This window comes from Castor canadensis, chromosome 6 (genome assembly GCF_047511655.1).
Source record: "Castor canadensis chromosome 6, mCasCan1.hap1v2, whole genome shotgun sequence".
NCBI lineage: Eukaryota > Metazoa > Chordata > Mammalia > Rodentia > Castoridae > Castor > Castor canadensis.
Window position 1 is genome coordinate 132,472,568 of NC_133391.1, and position 18,965 is coordinate 132,491,532.

An 18,965-nucleotide genomic window follows, 5' to 3' on the forward strand; every position below is an offset into this window, starting at 1 on the left:
AATATGACCTTAAAGTTAATATGGACAGATGAATGCCTAAGTAAAGCCAAGAAAATTAGGAGGAAAAAAAAAGAAGAGGTATGAAGAAATCAGATTTACCCAGTACTAAATCATACTTTAAAGCCACTATAATAAAGCAAAACAATACTATCATAAAAAAAAAAGATAGAATGGGATAGGAACCATAACTCCCCAGTTTCTATGAGAGTTTATAATGTATCGTGTCATACTTGGTGTCTATTCAACCTTTACCTCATTGGGAAAAGCAACCCCTGTGTGACACCCTACACACAAAAAAAATGTATTCCAGATGACTTAAAGAATTAAATGGGAAAAAAATAAAGTCATAAAAATATTAGGAGAAAATTTAGGAGTTTGTACATTAAGTAGCAGTTGAGATTTTTCTAACCAATATTAAAAATGTAGAGTTTTTCAAAGAAATCTGTCCCAGAGCTCTGGAACATCATCACTATCCTGACGAATGATGAATTGGCCAAGAGACAGCCACCTACCTCTACTAATTTGTAGAAAAAACAAAGCCATAAAGATCACGTTCAAAAGTTGTAATGAAACCTTTTGACCAAAATATAAATTGATTTGTTATGTGATTCTACTTAAGAAGATGGCTGTCATTCAGTATTCAGTGAGAACTTTTTCTGTGCTATGTCTGTAAGTCATCTTATTCTCTGTAAAGTCCATCTTAATCGAACATTTAAAGGTAAAATACTTCCCCTTTCTTTTTTGCTTATTCCTTTTGAGTCTGGATATCCTGGCATCTGTAAGAATGATGTTAGTGTAATATCATGATAATACTTACATGAGACAATATTTGAGGAATAGATCAGTGCTTCATTGTTCCTGCTGTTTTTTCCATACCAGGGATTGAACCAAGGCCCTCAGTACATGATGGGCAAGCACTGTACTGCTTAAGCTATGATCCCACCTTTTTGTTCTTAGGTTATTGAACAGTAACCTAAAAACAAAACCTTGGTCCTCCTATCTATGTCTTCCATGTAGCTGAGATTACAGATGTGGACCACCATGTCAAGCTTATTTGTTGAGGGGGGGGGGGTCTCACTTTTTGCCTGGGTTGGCCTCAAACTGTGATCCTCCCAATCTCTGCCTCCCAAATAGCTGGTATTACAGGTGTGATCCTGGCCTGTCATTTATATCTCTTAATGACTACAATTATATGTGGTGTTTCTGTTTTACTTGCTTCATCATCGCCCCACTATTGAATGTTTGAATCATTCCTGTTTTTGCTATTCTAATACTCTAAAAATATTTTGCACATATTTTGTAAATTCTTCTGAATCACTTTCTTTAAATTTTGTCAAATAAAAACAAAATTTGTGCACTGGGGGTATAAGGTAGTGGTAGAGCACATGCTTAGCTTGTACAGGCTCTAGGTTCCATCCCCAGGACCTGAAAAAAAAGAAAATTGTTAAGTTTATTTCTGAGATCTGTGTTAATTTACACTCAGCTGATGTATTCTGATCACATTTCTTTATGTTTGTTCTGTAATGTGTTAATTGTTTTATTTCATAATATATTCTAATATCTGGAGGTAAAATACCCATAGTCTTTTGCTAGAATTAATTAGGTGAACCCAAATTATGGATATACAATATCTCACCAACATCATTATTTCCTTTTCCTTCTGTTTTTAATCTAGGTTCCCTGGATACCAGTACCTGGGAATACCCAGATGTCTGCAGACATTATTTTGGCAGCTTTGGGCAGTGGTCAAGCCTCCTTTTCTCCCTGGTGTCCCTCATTGGAGCAATGATAGTTTATTGGGTGCTTATGTCTAATTTTCTTTTTAATACTGGAAAATTTATTTTTAGTAAGTATCAGTATCACGTACTTTCACAGTTACTCTCAAATACAATTACTAATGTAATGTTTTAATTTCAGCCTTAAATTATATGAGTTGGGATATATAAAGTAAGAAATAAAGCAAGTACATAATCCTGGGAAGTATACTTGATTTGGTTTATTTTCTGTCATTGTGACCTCAGATAAAATGTGTACAGTCATTTCCAAATTTTTAGTGAATGATGTTCCTTCAAAATCTCAAGTTACTATAAAATATTTTTATAACTCAGCAGATATATTGAGCTTTGTTTCTATCTTTATCAGAAACTTTTAGTACTGTAACAGAAAAGTTCATAAAAGTCATTGGTGTTTGTGCTATAATTTGATGCATATAAATTTCAGTCACTTTCCCCCAACATTTTATAGAAGTTCATTATAAAGATTATAATAGTAACCAAATATCTTCTAGTTAGTTGCTTGTCTTCACTTTGTAAATGCTGTCTCTATTCTGTTTTTTATTTTACTTTCCAGAACAATCCAGTCAGAATTTGATTGAAATTGCATTAAATTTTTCAATCAGTATGCCATAATTGATGTCCTGAGTGTACTGAGTTTAGGATTTGATAAGAATTCCATTGAATTTATAGGTGTGAAAGAAGCTATATCATTAGTATTATTGAGTTTTCCTATCCATGGTTATGGTATGGTATAGGTTCTCTGTTTATTTAGGTCTTTTTAAAAGTCTTTTAATTTTTTTTCTGACAATTTTTTATAAATGTTTTAATTTAACATACAACACATGTACTTTTTGTTATTAGAAATTTCAAACATATATAAAACACACAGAACAATATAAAGAATCCTCATGTTTCCCTCATCTAGTGGGTTTCATTATATTTCTTTATACATAGACACAATGTAACTCAATATTATCCACCCCCCATTCTCTTTCCCTTTCTTTGCTCACTTCTGCCCCCCCAAACAGTCCTACAATTGCATTTATGTGTGTGTGTGTGTGTGTGTGTGTGTGTGTGTGTGTGTGTGTGTGACCTTGGCTTGTTTCCCATGCTCTCCTTGAGCCTGAGATGGATGTTCAGGAATCTGCACATGCTTTTTTCTTTGCCTTCTCCTTCAGTCTAACTCAGTGATTCTTATGAGCATAATAATTACTGTATAGCCATGGGTCTAAAAAAAGCGTGTACTGTACTTTGTGAAAACGTTTAGTGATTTCCCAAGTAAGTTTAGCTGTGTATGAATGCTGATTTTTCCTTTTTGCTTGCTTTAGAACCTTATAGGGCTGGGGATATGGCTCAACTAATAGAGTACCTGCCTCGCAAGATCAAGGCCCTGAGTTCAGTCTGCCAAAAACAATTAAAATACCTTATATAAAATATAGATATACTTATAAGAATTAGTGTGAGTACAGGAAGAATATATATGTATATATATTATCTTCATTTCAGACCTTTTAACTCTTTTAACTATCATTAATTCAGCCTTGTGGGAGGATAATTTTTTTAGATCTTCAATCTTGTAAAAAACTTTCCATAGTGGGACTGTGAAACCAATGACATTACTATAAATGAAGAAAACTATAGAAGGTGAAGATACGTTAACAATGAAGTAGTTTTGACTCAGTGAACTAGATAATATTACATGTAGTAGATTTTTTTAAATCTTGATAGATAAAAAAGCTTTAGAAAGTGATAGAATTTGGCATCTTTCATTCATTGTTAAACTATATTTTGTGCTTCATTTTTAGATTTTTTTCATCATATTAATGACACAGACGTTATACTGAGAACCAATAATAGCAACCTTGGTAAGTAGTTTGGAATTTACTTTGTTTCCTTATTCCCCATCTTTCTCCAAAAGGATTTAAGGCGAACTTATGTGGACATTAGATCAAGGGCAAACACAACAATGGGATTAGACTATGAGCACATGATAAAAGCGAGAGCACACAAGGGAGGGGTGAGCATAGGTAAGACACCTAAAAAACTAGCTAGCATTTGTTGTTCCTAACGCAGAGAAACTAAAGCAGATACCTTAAAAGCAACTGAGGCCAATAGGAGAAGGGGACCAGGTACTAGAGAAAAGGTTAGATCAAAAAGAATTAACCTAGAAGGTAACACCCACGCACAGGAAATCAATGTGAGTCAATGCCCTGTATAGCCATCCTTATCTCAACCAGCAAAAACCCTTGTCCCTTCCTGTTATTGCTTATACCCTCTCTACAACAAAATTAGAACTAAGGGCAAAATAGTTTCTGCTGGGTATTGAGGGGGGGGGAGAGGGAGGGGGCGGAGTGGGTGGTAAGGGAGGGAGTGGGGGCAGGGGGGAGAAATGACCCAAGCCTTGTATGCACATATGAGTAATAAAAGAAAAAAAAAATGACCCTATTTTGGGTAAATGGTTAATGAAAATTTGTTATTATGTTAACTGAGCTCCTACTAAATTGTAGGTAATCAATATGTCTTTTAAAAAACTCAAAACACAGTTCATGTGAGCTGGGCAATATTTAGTTTACTGGCTGCACATCCCTAAGCAAAAACTCTAAAATCTAGAATGCTTCAGAATCGGATGGGGAGAGGGCACTAGGGATATAACTCCACACTAGAGCATTTACCTAGCATGCACTAGTTCAATCCCCAACACTAAAAAAACAAAACCAAAATTGGATTAGGGATGAACAACTACATCTGGTAAAGTCTATGCAAATATTCCAAAATCTGAAACACTTCTGGTCCCAAACTTTTCAGATTAAGGGATACTCAAATCTGTATTTTACAATTCCTAGTTGTATTCATATTTAGCTATGAAATAATCAATATTTTCAAGAATTTGCATCACTTCCAATTGTATGCCCAGAAGTATACCTCTCAGTTCATTAATGTAGTTTCAGGTGTGTATTCATTTTGTTACTAATATATAGTCTACACTTATTTGTAGAATATAGAAAAATTTCCTGTTAATGAACAGAAACTAATAAATATGGAAAAATAAATGGAAGCTTTGGGTCCAAAATAATCTAATTTCTTAGCAAAGTTTAATTTGTTTATTAAAAATAAGTGCTTGGGGCTGGGGTTGAATTCAACAGTAGAGCACTTGACTAGTATGTGGGAACCTTTGGGTTTGATCCCTGGCACCACACAAAAAAATTTAATTTAAAAAGTAAAAATAAAGCAAACTGTTGTGGCCAATGGATTTAATCCAATATGGAAGTCCTAGGGAAAATTGACCATCACCTAAAGCTTTTATGCTATATTTAGTATGTGGTAGGAACTATTTTAAGCACTCGCGATATGATAGTGAGCAGATAATAGTCTCTTCTCACATGAAGTGTACAGTGAGGACTATATTACCCAAATAATCTACCATTTGTTAACACTAGAAAATGAATGAGTGAAGAACCAGCCTTTATTCTATGGATACATACATACTTTGAGTTACTTACTAAAATCTCACGCATCCCACCCTTCACCTCAGAATTTTCAAAAAGACCAAATAGCATCCTTGTCGTAAAAGAGAAAATGATTTTACTATATAGCTATTCTGAGCTCTATTGATGAAACTAGTTCATTAATATCTCATAGAATTTCTTCTTCTCTAGGGAGTCAGTTCATCCTTAAGATCTTATGTATCACAGTTACATTGATGATTAGGAGAGCACCATCAGCAAAGTCAAAGTTCATATTACATAGCAATATCTTATGTTAATAACGCCACTTCTTGATTTCTCATTTAATGTTTATTTTGAACAGTGTGGCAAATAGAGTATTATGAAACAAACCATCTCAGTTAGTTCTAAAAATATTTAGCTAACATTTATGGAATACTTACTGTGTACAGGCATTTTCTAAATGTTTTATAGTGGCCCTGTAAGTTAATACCCTAAATTCTACTTTATAGATGAAGAAATCAAGACACAGAGTTAACTTGCTCAAGAACATTTAAACATTAAGTGACAGAGTCAGTTTGTTTCTATAGTCTGTAAGAAAATATCTGTCCAGAACATAGAAGAAAAAAGATACCTGTTAAAATGCTAAGGAGAAAGAAAATGAGTTGTCTTCATAGCATGCAAAATAATGGGTAGAGAATAAAATTCACAGTGGAACTTAACGAATGTTCTTTTCTTTTTGAAAGGTGATGAGTGTGATACTTGCTTAGTGTGTTTTTTACTAGCTACTCAGAATGGAAGCAGAAGGGTAATGAGTTCAAGGCCAGACCAGGGAAAGTTGTAGAGCCCCTACCCCAAAAACAATAAAGAGCAATGCTCTGCATTCAATTCTCAGTACCAGAAAAAATTTAAAAGATTTCTGTACAAAGAACTGACTACTAGCAAAAGCTCTATTGTGAAATTAGAAACAAAGTAAGAATAGTTTGTACTTTATCTAAAAACAGAAGAAATTGCCATCTATAGATCAGTGTTAAGAAAAATGCATTTTCCTGATTGCCCAGTTCTCAGAATATCATCTGGATTCTATCAGGTGTAGTGGACTTCCAGAATTATTTTGGGCTGCTAAAATTCAAGGTGGCGAGTTTCCACCAATGATTGGGTTTTCTTGGTATCATGACAACTATTTCAGCTGTATTTATTCCAACCCCATAGATTTTGTTTGTTATCAGAAAAAAAAAGTCTGCCCTTGGCCTTTGTATGAGTTTTTAGTACAACAATTACCCTGAGTGATACTTCTTGCATTACTGTATAAATAAAGCCAAATACCAGCCACAATATTTTCTCTCCAGCAATGGGACCAAGGGATATTTGGTGGGATTTTTTTATAGTGTCCAGTAGAGGTTAAGAATAAACCTCAACATTTTCTAAGATTCTCTCACCTTTCATTATTTATTTTTAGATGAAGGATTCCTAATACAGCTAAACATAACCCTCTTCCCCGCCCCGGAAAGGAGAAAGTTGGGCAAGTGTCCGTCTCTGGGGACAGTGACTATCTGGTTTTGTGGTCTTCTCTAATATGGTGCTTTCCTGTTTGCAGTGATTTGTCCAAGTGCTGACAGTGGCGGCCATCCTGACAACAGCTCCATGATCTTTTACACCAATGACACAGAAGTCCAACAATTTGAAAAATGGTGGAATAAGTCCAAAACAGTGCCCTTTTACCTTATTGGACTCCTCCTGCCACTGCTCAATTTTAAATCTCCTTCATTTTTTTCAAAATTTAATATCCTAGGTAAGACATGATACTGAGTTGTTGGAACCTCTGTGTAGTAGAATACATGGTAGAGTGTGTGAAGAGGTTTGAGTAGGGAGAAAGTTACTTTCCAGGCCTGTTATCGATGTTTAATTCGTTCATTCATACAGCACCTGCTTTTTGTCATTTTTTTTGTTTTCTATGGCGTTTGGCACAGAAAAGAATGTAGATAACTATTTCAATTGCCTTTTTGGTTTCTGGGTTTTTGAGACCTTGTTTCCCACCTAACCTTACTGAACATCCCTTCTTTATTTCTTCTGAGGATACAACAAGAGGAATTATACTAAAATTTCAGGAAGAGATATCAAAATGGATATTATATGAATCCTCAATTTTAAGGGCTGGAAACATTAGGACTTACTAAAAGAGGTGAAGGAGTAGTTTTCACTTAAGGGTACACAGAATTCTCACCTGACTTTAAATATGGGAGATCATTCTGTAGCACCAACTGGTTCTTCCTCCTCCCAATCCTCCTACCCCCAAATCCTGGGACTCAAACTTAGGGCCTTGTGTATACTGGGCAAAAGGTTCTATCACTGAGCTGTACACCCAGCCCTAGCTCAAACTTCTTAGATTTATCTTGCTTTTGTTCTCTTCCTCAGTGCTTTTTCTTTCTTAGAATACTACTGTCTCTTTAAAGGAATAGAAGTCTTTCTGAGAACACTGGTTTTCCAAAATCACCAAGGTGACATTTGTCCCTATTTAAGATGGCAAAAAGAACTGCCAGTGAAAGCCTTGTTAACTAAAGAAAATATGGTGATATCATTCATAAAGAATTGATAGGCCCATGACTGGAGATGTGGCTCAAGTGGTAGATGCCTGCTTTGCATGCAGGAAGCCCTGAGTTCAAACCCTAGTTCCACCAAAAAAAAAAAAGAATTGATAGGCCCAAACAGTGGGATTTTTACTCCTCCTTTTATGTCTGATCTGGTAGGCAACCTATAGTATACATTAATCAGATTATCCAAATTAGCTATTATACCAAGAACAGGAGGTACAAACCCAAAGTATAAATGGATTTCCAGAAGACAAAGGAGGAGGATGTAAAGATCCTTCTGCATACCTCTCTACCACCAGACAGGATTCACTGTAAGCCACCATAAACACAGAGAAAATGAGGAGTTGTAGTTATATAAGCATTGTCCTCTTGCTTTCATCCTTTCTGAATCAGCTAATCTTTAAACCCACAGTAGGACTTATGTAGCTCATTTGTGGTTTCCTGAATTGCTTGCTGATTTTCCAGGGGAACAAGGTTTTAAAAGCACATTAATTTATTGAAGGATTTGCTCAGTTGGACAAAACAACCACCAGACTTCCAATCAGGTTGATTATACTCCAGTTCCTTAAAGATGTTCTGCTTTTGTCCTTTTCGTGGTACTTTCCCTTTCTTTTACAGTTGTAACTTCTTTAGCGGTATTAGCATCTAAGGACATTCTTAAGTTCCCTGACTATGCTCCACAATGACTAGGCTTAGTTCCTCAAAAGGAATATTCCTGGGCTGGGGGTGTAGCTCAGTGGTAGAATACTTTTCTAGCATGAGCCATGCCTTGGGTTTGGTCCCCAGCACTGAAAAAAAAAATTTAATTTTTATAAAGAAATAGCACTCTAACTTCTACATTACTAAAAAATATTCTTCATGTCTACTTTACCCCATGTTTAATACCCTGGGAATGGAATCTGGAATCCTTCCATTTAGCAAGCAGTACTACCAATTAGAACCTCATGTAGATACTGGATGAGAATGCTCATGAATTATTTGGCTTATCACCTTTCTTAAATGTTTATGATCTACATTCACTCCTTTCTTTCTTTACTTTATCATTTCACATTAAGTGTTATGACAGGGTTCTCCAGCCTACTGAGTGTCTTTAATCTTTAATACAAAGCGTTGGTGTCATGTTGTTTATTCGCCTGTATAACCTTACAATTTTGATGAACTCTTTGTTTATATCTTCCCCCAAACTTCAGCTCATAAGTAAATTAAGCAGTTTTGCTGTCAGCAATACACAAACTACTTTCATCATTCTTCTTAGGCTTACTACCTAGTTTTGTTTTATTTTCTGGTAACTCACATAACTTACTTCTATTCTTTAATCCCAGCTGGGTTTTATTAGGGATACTCAATGAAGGTAATAATGTTTTATACTTTAGTGAGACTATATAAACAAAACTTAACTTTAAAATATTCTGTAAAAAAGAAATGGACATGGAATTGGAGAACATCATTCTGAGTGAGGTTAGCCTGGCTCAAAAGACCAAAAATCGTATGTTCTCCCTCATATGTGGACATTAGATCAAGGGCAGACACAACAAGGGGATTGGACTATGAGCACATGATAAAAGCGAGAGCACACAAGGGAGGGGTGAGGATAGGTAAGACACCTAAAAAACTAGCTAGCATTTGTTGCCCTTAATGCAGAGAAACTAAAGCAGATACCTTAAAGCAACTGAGGCCAATAGGAAAAGGGGACCAGGAACTAGAGAAAAGGTTAGATCAAAAAGAATTAACCTAGAAGGTAACACCCACGCACAGGAAATCAATGTGAGTCAATGCCCTGTATAGCTATCCTTATCTCAACCAGCAAAACCCCTTGTTCCTTCCTATTACTGCTTATACTCTCTCTACAACAAAATTAGAGATAAGGGCAAAATAGTTTCTGCGGGGTATTGAGGGGGGGAGCGGGAGGGGGTGGAGTGGGTGGTAAGGGAGGGGGTGGGGGCAGGGGGGAGAAATGACCCAAGCCTTGTATGCACATATGAATAATAAAAGAAAAATGAAAAAAAAAAAGAAATGGACAGATTTCTAGATACATATGATCATCCAAAGAGGAAATTAATCACCTGAATAGACCTATAACACAAAATGAAATTGAAGCAGCAATCAAGAGTCTCCCCAAAAAGAAAAGTCCAGGACCTGATGGATTCTCTGCTGAATTCTATCAGACCTTTAAAGAAGAACTGATACCAACCCTTCTTAAACTGTTCCATGAAATAGAAAGGGAAGGAAAACTGCCAAACACATTTTATGAAGCCAGTATTACACTTATCCCAAAACCAGGCAAAGACACCTCCAAAAAGGAGAACTACAGGCCAATCTCCTTAATGAACATTGATGCAAAAATCCTCAACAAAATAATGGCAAACCGAATTCAACAACACATCAAAAAGATTATTCACCACGACCAAGTAGGCTTCATCCCAGGGATGCAGGGGTGGTTCAACATACGAAAATCAATAAACGTAATAAACCACATTAACAGAAGCAAAGACAAAAACCACTTGATCATCTCAATAGATGCAGAAAAAGCCTTTGATAAGATCCAACATCATTTCATGATAAAATCTCTAAGAAAACTAGGACTAGAAGGAAAGTTCCTCAACATTATAAAAGCTATATATGACAAACCTACAGCCAGCATTATACTTAATGGAGAAAAATTAAAACCATTCCCTCTAAAATCAGGAACCAGACAAGGATGCCCACTATCTCCACTCCTATTCAACATAGTACTGGAATTCCTAGCCAGAGCAATTAGGCAAGAAGAAGGAATAAAAGGAATACAAATAGGTAAAGAAACTGTCAAAATATCCCTATTTGCAGATGACATGATCCTATACCTTAAAGACCCAAAAAACTCTACTCAGAAGCTTCTAGACATCATCAATAGCTATAGCAAGGTAGCAGGATATAAAATCAACATAGAAAAATCATTAGCATTTCTATACACTAATAATGAACAAACTGAAAAAGAATATATGAAAACAATTCCATTTACAATAGCCTCAAAAAAAAATCAAATACCTAGGTGTAAACCTAACAAAAGATGTGAAAGAACTCTACAAGGAAAACTATACACTTCTGAAGAAAGAGATTGAGGAAGACTATAGAAAGTGGAGAGATCTCCCATGCTCATGGATTGGTAGAATCAACATAGTAAAAATGTCAATACTCCCCAAAGTAATCTACATGTTTAATGCAATTCCCATCAAAATTCCAATGACATTCATTAAAGAGATTGAAAATTCTACTGTTAAATTTATATGGAAACACAAGAGGCCACGAATAGCCAAGGCAATACTCAGTCAAAAGAACAATGCAGGAGGTATCACGATACCTGACTTCAAACTATATTACAAAGCAATAACAATAAAAACAGCATGGTACTGGCACAAAAACAGACATGAAGACCAGTGGAACAGAATAGAAGATCCAGATATGAAGCCACACAACTATAAACAACTTATCTTTGACAAAGGAGCTAAAAATATACGATGGAGAAATAGCAGCCTCTTCAACAAAAACTGCTGGGAAAACTGGTTAGCAGTCTGCAAAAAACTGAAACTAGATCCATGTATATCACCCTATACCAAGATTAACTCAAAATGGATCAAGGATCTTAATATCAGACCCCAAACTCTTAAGTTGATACAAGAAAGAGTAGGAAATACTCTGGAGTTAGTAGGTATAGGTAAGAACTTTCTCAATGAAACCCCAGCAGCACAGCAACTAAGAGATAGCATAGATAAATGGGACCTCATAAAACTAAAAAGCTTCTGTTCATCAAAAGAAATGGTCTCTAAACTGAAGAGAACACCCACAGAGTGGGAGAAAATATTTGCCAACTATACATCAGACAAAGGACTGATAACCAGAATATACAGGGAACTTAAAAAACTAAATTCTCCCAAAACTAATGAACCAATAAAGAAATGGGCACGTGAACTAAACAGACCTTTCTCAAAAGAAGAAATTCAAATGGCCAAAAAACACATGAAAAAATGCTCACCATCTCTAGCAATAAAGGAAATGCAAATTAAAACCACGCTAAGATTCCACCTCACCCCTGTTAGAATAGCCATCATCAGCAACACCACCAACAACAGGTGTTGGCGAGGATGCGGGGGAAAAAGGAACCCTCTTACACTGTTGGTGGGAATGTAGACTAGTACAACCACTCTGGAAAAAAATCTGGAGGCTACTTAAAAAGCTGGACATCGATCTACCATTTGATCCAGCAATACCACTCTTGGGGATATACCCAAAAGACTGTTACTCCAGAGGCACCTGCACATCCATGTTTATTGCGGCACTATTCACAATAGCCAAGTTATGGAAACAGCCAAGATGCCCCAGCACTGACGAATGGATTAAGAAAATGTGGTATCTATACACAATGGAATTTTATGCAGCCATGAAGAAGAACGAAATGTTATCATTCGCTGGTAAATGGATGGAATTGGAGAACATCATTCTGAGTGAGGTTAGCCTGGCTCAAAAAACCAAAAATCGTATGTTCTCCCTCATATGTGGACATTAGATGAAGGGCAAACACAACAAGGGGATTGGACTATAAGCACATGATAAAAGTGAGAGCACACAAGGGAGGGATGAGGATAGGTAAGACACCTAAAAAACTAGCTAGCATTTGTTGCCCTTAACACAGAGAAACTAAAGCAGATACCTTAAAGCAACTGAGGCCAATAGGAAAAGGGGAACAGGTACTAGAGAAAAGGTTAGATCAAAAAGAATTAACCTCGAAGGTAACACCCACGCACAGGAAATCAATGTGAGTCAATGCTCTGTATAGCTATCCTTATCTCAACCAGCAAAAACCCTTGTTCCTTCCTATTATTGCTTCTACTCTCTCTACAACAAAATTAGAAATAAGGGCAAAATAGTTTCTGCTGGGTATTGGGGGGGAGAGGGAGGGGGCGGAGTGGGTGGTAAGGGAGGGGGTGGGGGCAGTGGGGAGAAGTGAACCAATCCTTGTATGCACATATGAATAATAAAAGAAAAATGAAAATAAAATAAAATAAAATAAAATATTCTGTAAAAGACATAAAGATAGTAAATTACCAATTTCTGGATTTTTTCTTACAGGCACAGTATCTGTTCTCTATTTGATTTTTCTTGTTACCTTGAAAGCAATTCGCTTAGGATTTCATTTGGAATTCCATTGGTTTACAACAACAGAATTTTTTGTACCAGGTAAGCTATTTTGGTAAAATAAAAAATTAATAAATTACAATAATGTGATCTTTAAGTTAATTATTATAGTCATTCTAAAACAAGTAATGGTGTTTTTTATGCTAACATTTTTATTAATGCTATTAAGCTAAAAACAGGACTACAATTGGGATTTCTTGCTGTCAGTAGTAACCAGGTCCCTTTGTCATTTCTCCTTGGCACTTGCTATTTATTTAAGTTACAATGCAATTTTAAAAATCAGGAGTTCCTTCCCTATACTTACCTAAAACCATACCACTAGAATCTCAGAGACCTAGAACATAACAGTATATATCGATATACTTCTCATTGAAAATTATTATTCTCCATATGTGGTTTTTGTTTTTTTTTAAATAGTACTGTGGTTTGAACTCAAGGACTCATGCTTGCTAGGCAGGTGCTCTACCACTTGAGCCACTCTTCCAGCCCAGTGTGTTTTTTCTAACATTACAATTACTAAAATTGTGATTATTAAATTTTTTCCACCCTCTTTGTCCTCACTTTCACCCAAATTTAGAAGGACATGATAAAAACACCATGAAACAATGAATGAATAATGCTAAATGAGGAGGCAAATTAGCAAATAGAAGGGACTATTATGAAAGTATCTTGAAAACTAATAATGAACAAATAGTATACAATTCTGTGGTTGGTTTAGAAAGACTGCTTTTTTTCCATTCTTCAACCATTGATTCAGGCAGTCTAGGATTCCAAGTATTCAGTAACACTATTCAGTGTTACCTTTCAAGAGATGTAATTGTGGTTGTCTATCACTGTATTTCTTTCCTTTGTTGCAACATTCCTGGGCTTTCCAGGTGTATGGGGTAGGTGGTCATTGGAAGTTGTTTTTATTACCATGGCTACTTGTTTTCAGAACATTTGACTGTACTAATTTTTATTTTTCATTTCCATTAGAAGTTCACTGTAGAGTTCAGGATTAAGGAAGTACTGGGATTGAAAATCACTCTTCTATCCAAAATTGTATTTAGAATTGGATATCCTGAAAATAGCAATTTTAAACTCATTCTTACATTGATAAAAATAGTTGAAGTATTATTTTCTAAAACTAAGTCTACTGTGAATTGGCTTAGTGATGAAAGTTTCTGCTAATGATAGTACATTAGAAATAGGTATAAAGGAAAGGACAAAAGTTACTTAGAAAGCAGAGAATAAAACTATTTAAGTAAATATTAGGCCATTTGTTTCACTTTGTTTCATTTTTAAATGAAACTACATTGTGATTAAAGAATTTCTGAAGAATGAAAATATATCCAGTAGAAGCTTATTAAGAATCAGAGAAGGGCTGGAAGCATGATTCATGTGATAGAGCGCCTCCTAACAAACATGAAGGCCTGAGCTCAAACCCCAGTTCACCAAAAAAAAAATGTAATTAGGAAAATATAATCATGCTGAGTTGGGAGTATGACTGAAGTGGTAGAGTGCCTGTTCAGCAAGCTTATGGCCCTGAGTTCAAACCCAACTACTGCCAAAAAAAAAAAGAGAACTTTGGAGGGGATAGACCTTTACTGTCTTGATGAGAATTAACATAAACTTATAGTTCTGATTAAATCTTTGCTTATATATTTTTAAATTTAAATTTTTACTTTTCACTATGATAGATCTCATTAATCTTCTTCCTAGGTAATTGGGAAAAAAATTGGGAAAATTCCAGTGTAAACATTCATGCTACCCTTTCTTGCCTATTCAAGGACTTTATTTTTGCAGTTATTCCTTTTTTCTCCTAAATCATGTATTATCAGCTTTTTCCTCTGCTGAGCTGTTCCTACTAGTATACAAACCTGCCTTCCAATCTAAAAAGTAAAAATTCATTTGGTTCCATATTGTCCTCGAGCTATTGCCTCCCTTTAAGGAAACTTTTTGGAGGAGTTGCATATACTCACTCTCTCCAAGTTCTTTTCTGTTTTGCTTTGAATTTTCTTGAATTTTCTTCTGTCAATCCAGGGTTTATCTTTTCTCTCCATCTTTATTCCCTCAGTAATGTCATATAGTCATTTTATATATTGTCTTTATATACAGAATGGTGCCAATTTTGTATCTCTACTCTAGATTCTTTGCTGAAATCCATTCATACATCCACTTACTCTCCTACATCTCCACTTTTTTTGGGGGGAGGGAGGAGTGTACTATGGTTTGAACTCAGGGCCTCATACTTGCTAGGTAGGCTTTCTACCACTTGAACCACTGTTTTCTTCAGTGTCTACCCCTATCCACCAGTCTGCTTAACCTGCTTTTCTCACAGACTTCTCAGTCTTAAAAATAGTAGCTCCAATTTTCCAGTTGAGGTCTTTAACTTTCTTTCTCCAGCTTCCACATCCAGTTCATCCTCAAAATATGTCTGTTTTACTTAAAAACAAACAAACAGCAGCAACAACAAAAAAAAAACCTCTGAGAATCTGACTCGTTCTTACCATTTTTACTAAAAAGAGCTATGCAAGCTGGTTGTTATAGTGGATCACCTACTATATTGTATTGTCTCCACTTCATCTCCCTACCATACTCTGTTCTATACCTAGCAAGCTAGAGTGATATTTTAAAAACACAACCCACAAAATTCTCTAATGATTTCCCATCTTATTCAGAATGACACCAAGTCTTTATCATGGTCCATAAGCCCAATATGATCTGGCTTATAGTATCTTTTTTCACTTAATCTCCTACTCCTTTCCCTCTTTTTCATTCCACTCCAACCACACTGACTTCCTTGTTCCATGAAAATTCCAAGAACACCTTTATCTTAGAATCTTTGCATTTACTCTTCCTTGTATATGAAATATTCTTGTTTTCTTAGATATCTAGATGCTTAGTATGATTAGGTAGGTCTTCCTTGGCTACCTGCCCTCTTCTTTATGCATTATTTTTATTTTTCTATCACTACCCAATCTTGTATGCAATTACCCTTGGTAATCTAACTCTATTAATTCCTGATTTTGATAGTGAGTTAAAATATTGAGTTAAAATCATTCTTATCTACTTGCTTCATGAGTTTCAGAAAGTACCAAAAGTTACTATAACCACGTATTTATCCAAAAGATGTTTCTAAGTCTTCTGGATTCTTGAATTCAGATAGTAAAAGTCTAGATGGTAAGGAACACTTGTATTTATTTTTTCTTATGTATCCTTTAACTGGAATGTTAGCTCTCTGAGAAAAGAAATATTCTTTGTGGGTTTTTTTCCTTTTCAATTATCTGTGTTATTGTTGTATCCCCACGTCCTATAATACCTCCTGGTATATAGTGAGTATTCAATAAATAATTGTTGAATAAGTAAATGTGTTTATTTTACTCTATCCTAAATCCCACTAAAACAACGGTAAAGAGAGAGATGGTGAAGGGAAATCCTAGGAAACAGTTGTATATCAGGCCCAGTGAGCAGCCAGATGAGATTACACAGAGTAGGTACACAGAGGGCTCCTGGAGGGGTTTTTTTCTAAGAAAAAAATAAAATGCAAAAGATTTTTTGATGTGTTGTGCAGATAGAGACAGGTATTGCAATTCTTTTGGAAAGTTTGGGGAATAATTAGTATTAACCAAAAAGAAAAATTAGGGAATCAAAAAGAAAACATCAGTTACTTCCTCCAGAAAAACAAAAGTCAGTGAAAGTATTTTATATAAAAGGAAATGTAATCATACTACATTCCATGGCTTAGCTATAAATAAATATATAATCATCATAAAAATAAAAATTTGTTTTTAAAAATCAAAATTATAAATATGATTACATTAGAGGGGTAATGTAGTAATGGAAAAATGTGTGTGTGTGATAGGAGTTATGTAAAAGTAATAAAGTGCTGGAGGTGTGGCTCAAGTGGTAGAGCACCTGTTTAGCAAGCACAAGACCCTGAGTTCAAACCTCAGTAACTCTAAAAGGTACTAAAGCCTTCTGGTAAAAAATTAATGAATTAGGTCAAAATTTAAAAATAAGGGAAAAGGAAATATAGACATAATACTTAAAATAAGCTAGACTATAAATTTCAAATATGCCTAGTAGTTAGAAGGGTTAAAAATTACTTACCTGTAGGAAACTGGATTGGCAAGAGAATGCTGGTCTTTGTTACAGTCTTTGTAATACTGTTTAACAATTAGTGTATACATTTAAAACTTCAGTTAAATGACATTTCTAAGATGAAAAGCCTGTTACGTGCTTTGAAACTTATTTCAAGGAAACTTAAGACTGAGTTTAAAAATTATGGAGTTTTTTGCCATTTTAATACCCAAATTGTGTTTACTTTTTCTGGTGAGAAAAAGTAAATTTCTACCTACATGTGTTTGAATAGTTTTGTTGGGGGCAAACTACATTTTACCACTCACTGATATTTAATAGTTTCTCCAAATGCAATAGAATTTTTCTCTACTTAGTTTTGAGGTGTATGCCCTGTCTTTTTTTTTTTTTGTCTTAGAAGTTTTTATTGCAGAAAACTATTCATGTGCAAACATGTGTAAGTCCTAGGTATATAGCTTGATTATTTTCACAAGCTGAACACACCATATAACCAGCACCCAGATCAAGATGTAATTTCTGGCCCTTCTCATGCCCCTACCACTGTTCTAATTTCTAACACCGAAAGTTGGTGTTACTTTCCTTTTTAACATCATATAAATGGAATAAATTGTGTATATTCTTGGAGTCTAGCTTCTTTGCATCAACATTATTTTGTTTTTTTTTTTTTTTTCAAATTTATTTGAATATAGGTTCTCAAAGTAGTCTCTGATGATTTCCTGGACTTCCATGGTGTTTGTTGTTATCTCCCCTTTTGCATTCCTGATTCTACTAATTTGGGTTTTTTCTCTCCTCATTTTAGTCAGGTTTGCCAGGGGTCTATCGATCTTGTTTATTTTTTCAAAGAACCAACTTTTTGTTTCATTAATTCTTTGTATGGTTTTTTTGGTTTCTATTTCGTTGATTTCAGCTCTTATTTTTATTATTTCTCTCCTTCTATTTGTTTTGGGATTTGCTTGTTCTTGTTTTTCTAGGAGTTTGAGATGTATCATTAGGTCATTGATTTGGGATCTTTCAATCTTTTTAATATATGCACTCATGGCTATAAACTTTCCTCTCAAGACTGCCTTAGCTGTGTCCCATAGGTTCTGGTAGGTTGTGTTTTCATTTTCATTGACTTCTAGGAACTTTTTAATTTCCTCTTTTATTGCATCGATGATCCATTCTTCATTAAGTAATGAGTTATTTAGTTTCCAGCTGTTTGCATGTTTTTTGTCTTTACTTTTGTTGTTGAGTTCTACTTTTACTGCATTGTGGTCAGATAGTATGCATGGTATTATTTCTATTTTCTTATATTTGCTGAGGCTTGCTTTGTGCCCTAGGATATGATCTATTTTGGAGAAGGTTCCATGGGCTGCTGAGAAGAATGTATATTGTGTAGAGGTTGGATGAAATGTTCTGTAGACATCTACTAGGTCCACTTGATCTATTGCATATTTTAGATCTTGGATTTCTTTATTGAGTTTTTGTTTGGATGACCTATCTATTGATGATAATGGGGTGTTAAAGTCTCCCACAACCACTGTGTTGGCGTTTATATATGCTTTTAGGTCTTTCAGGGTATGTTTGATGAAATTGGGTGCGTTGACATTGGGTGCGTACAGATTGATGATTATTATTTCCTTTTGGTCTATTTCCCCTTTTATTAGTATGGAATGTCCTTCTTTATCTCGTTTGATCAATGTAGGTTTGAAGTCTACTTTGTCAGAGATAAGTATTGCTACTCCTGCTTGTTTTCGGGGGCCATTGGCTTGGTATATCTTCTTCCAGCCTTTCATCCTAAGCATATGCTTATTTCTGTCGGTGAGATGAGTCTCCTGTAAGCAACAAATTGTTGGATCTTCTTTTTTAATCCATTTTGTCAAACGGTGTCTTTTGATGGGTGAATTAAGTCCATTAACATTAAGTGT

General features: G+C 35.1%; 1 protein-coding gene across 1 annotated transcript in view; it reads left to right on the forward strand.

Moving 5' to 3' along the window:
* The window catches only part of Slc38a9 (solute carrier family 38 member 9), a 78,552-nt gene that overhangs the window by 32,474 nt on the left and 27,113 nt on the right, over nucleotides 1-18,965 (forward strand). Inside the window, exons 7-10 of the mRNA XM_074077487.1 lie at nucleotides 1,676-1,846; nucleotides 3,581-3,640; nucleotides 6,816-7,010; nucleotides 12,913-13,020. Coding sequence (XP_073933588.1) covers nucleotides 1,676-1,846; nucleotides 3,581-3,640; nucleotides 6,816-7,010; nucleotides 12,913-13,020 — 534 coding nt within the window. The remainder of the gene's footprint in view (nucleotides 1-1,675; nucleotides 1,847-3,580; nucleotides 3,641-6,815; nucleotides 7,011-12,912; nucleotides 13,021-18,965) is intronic.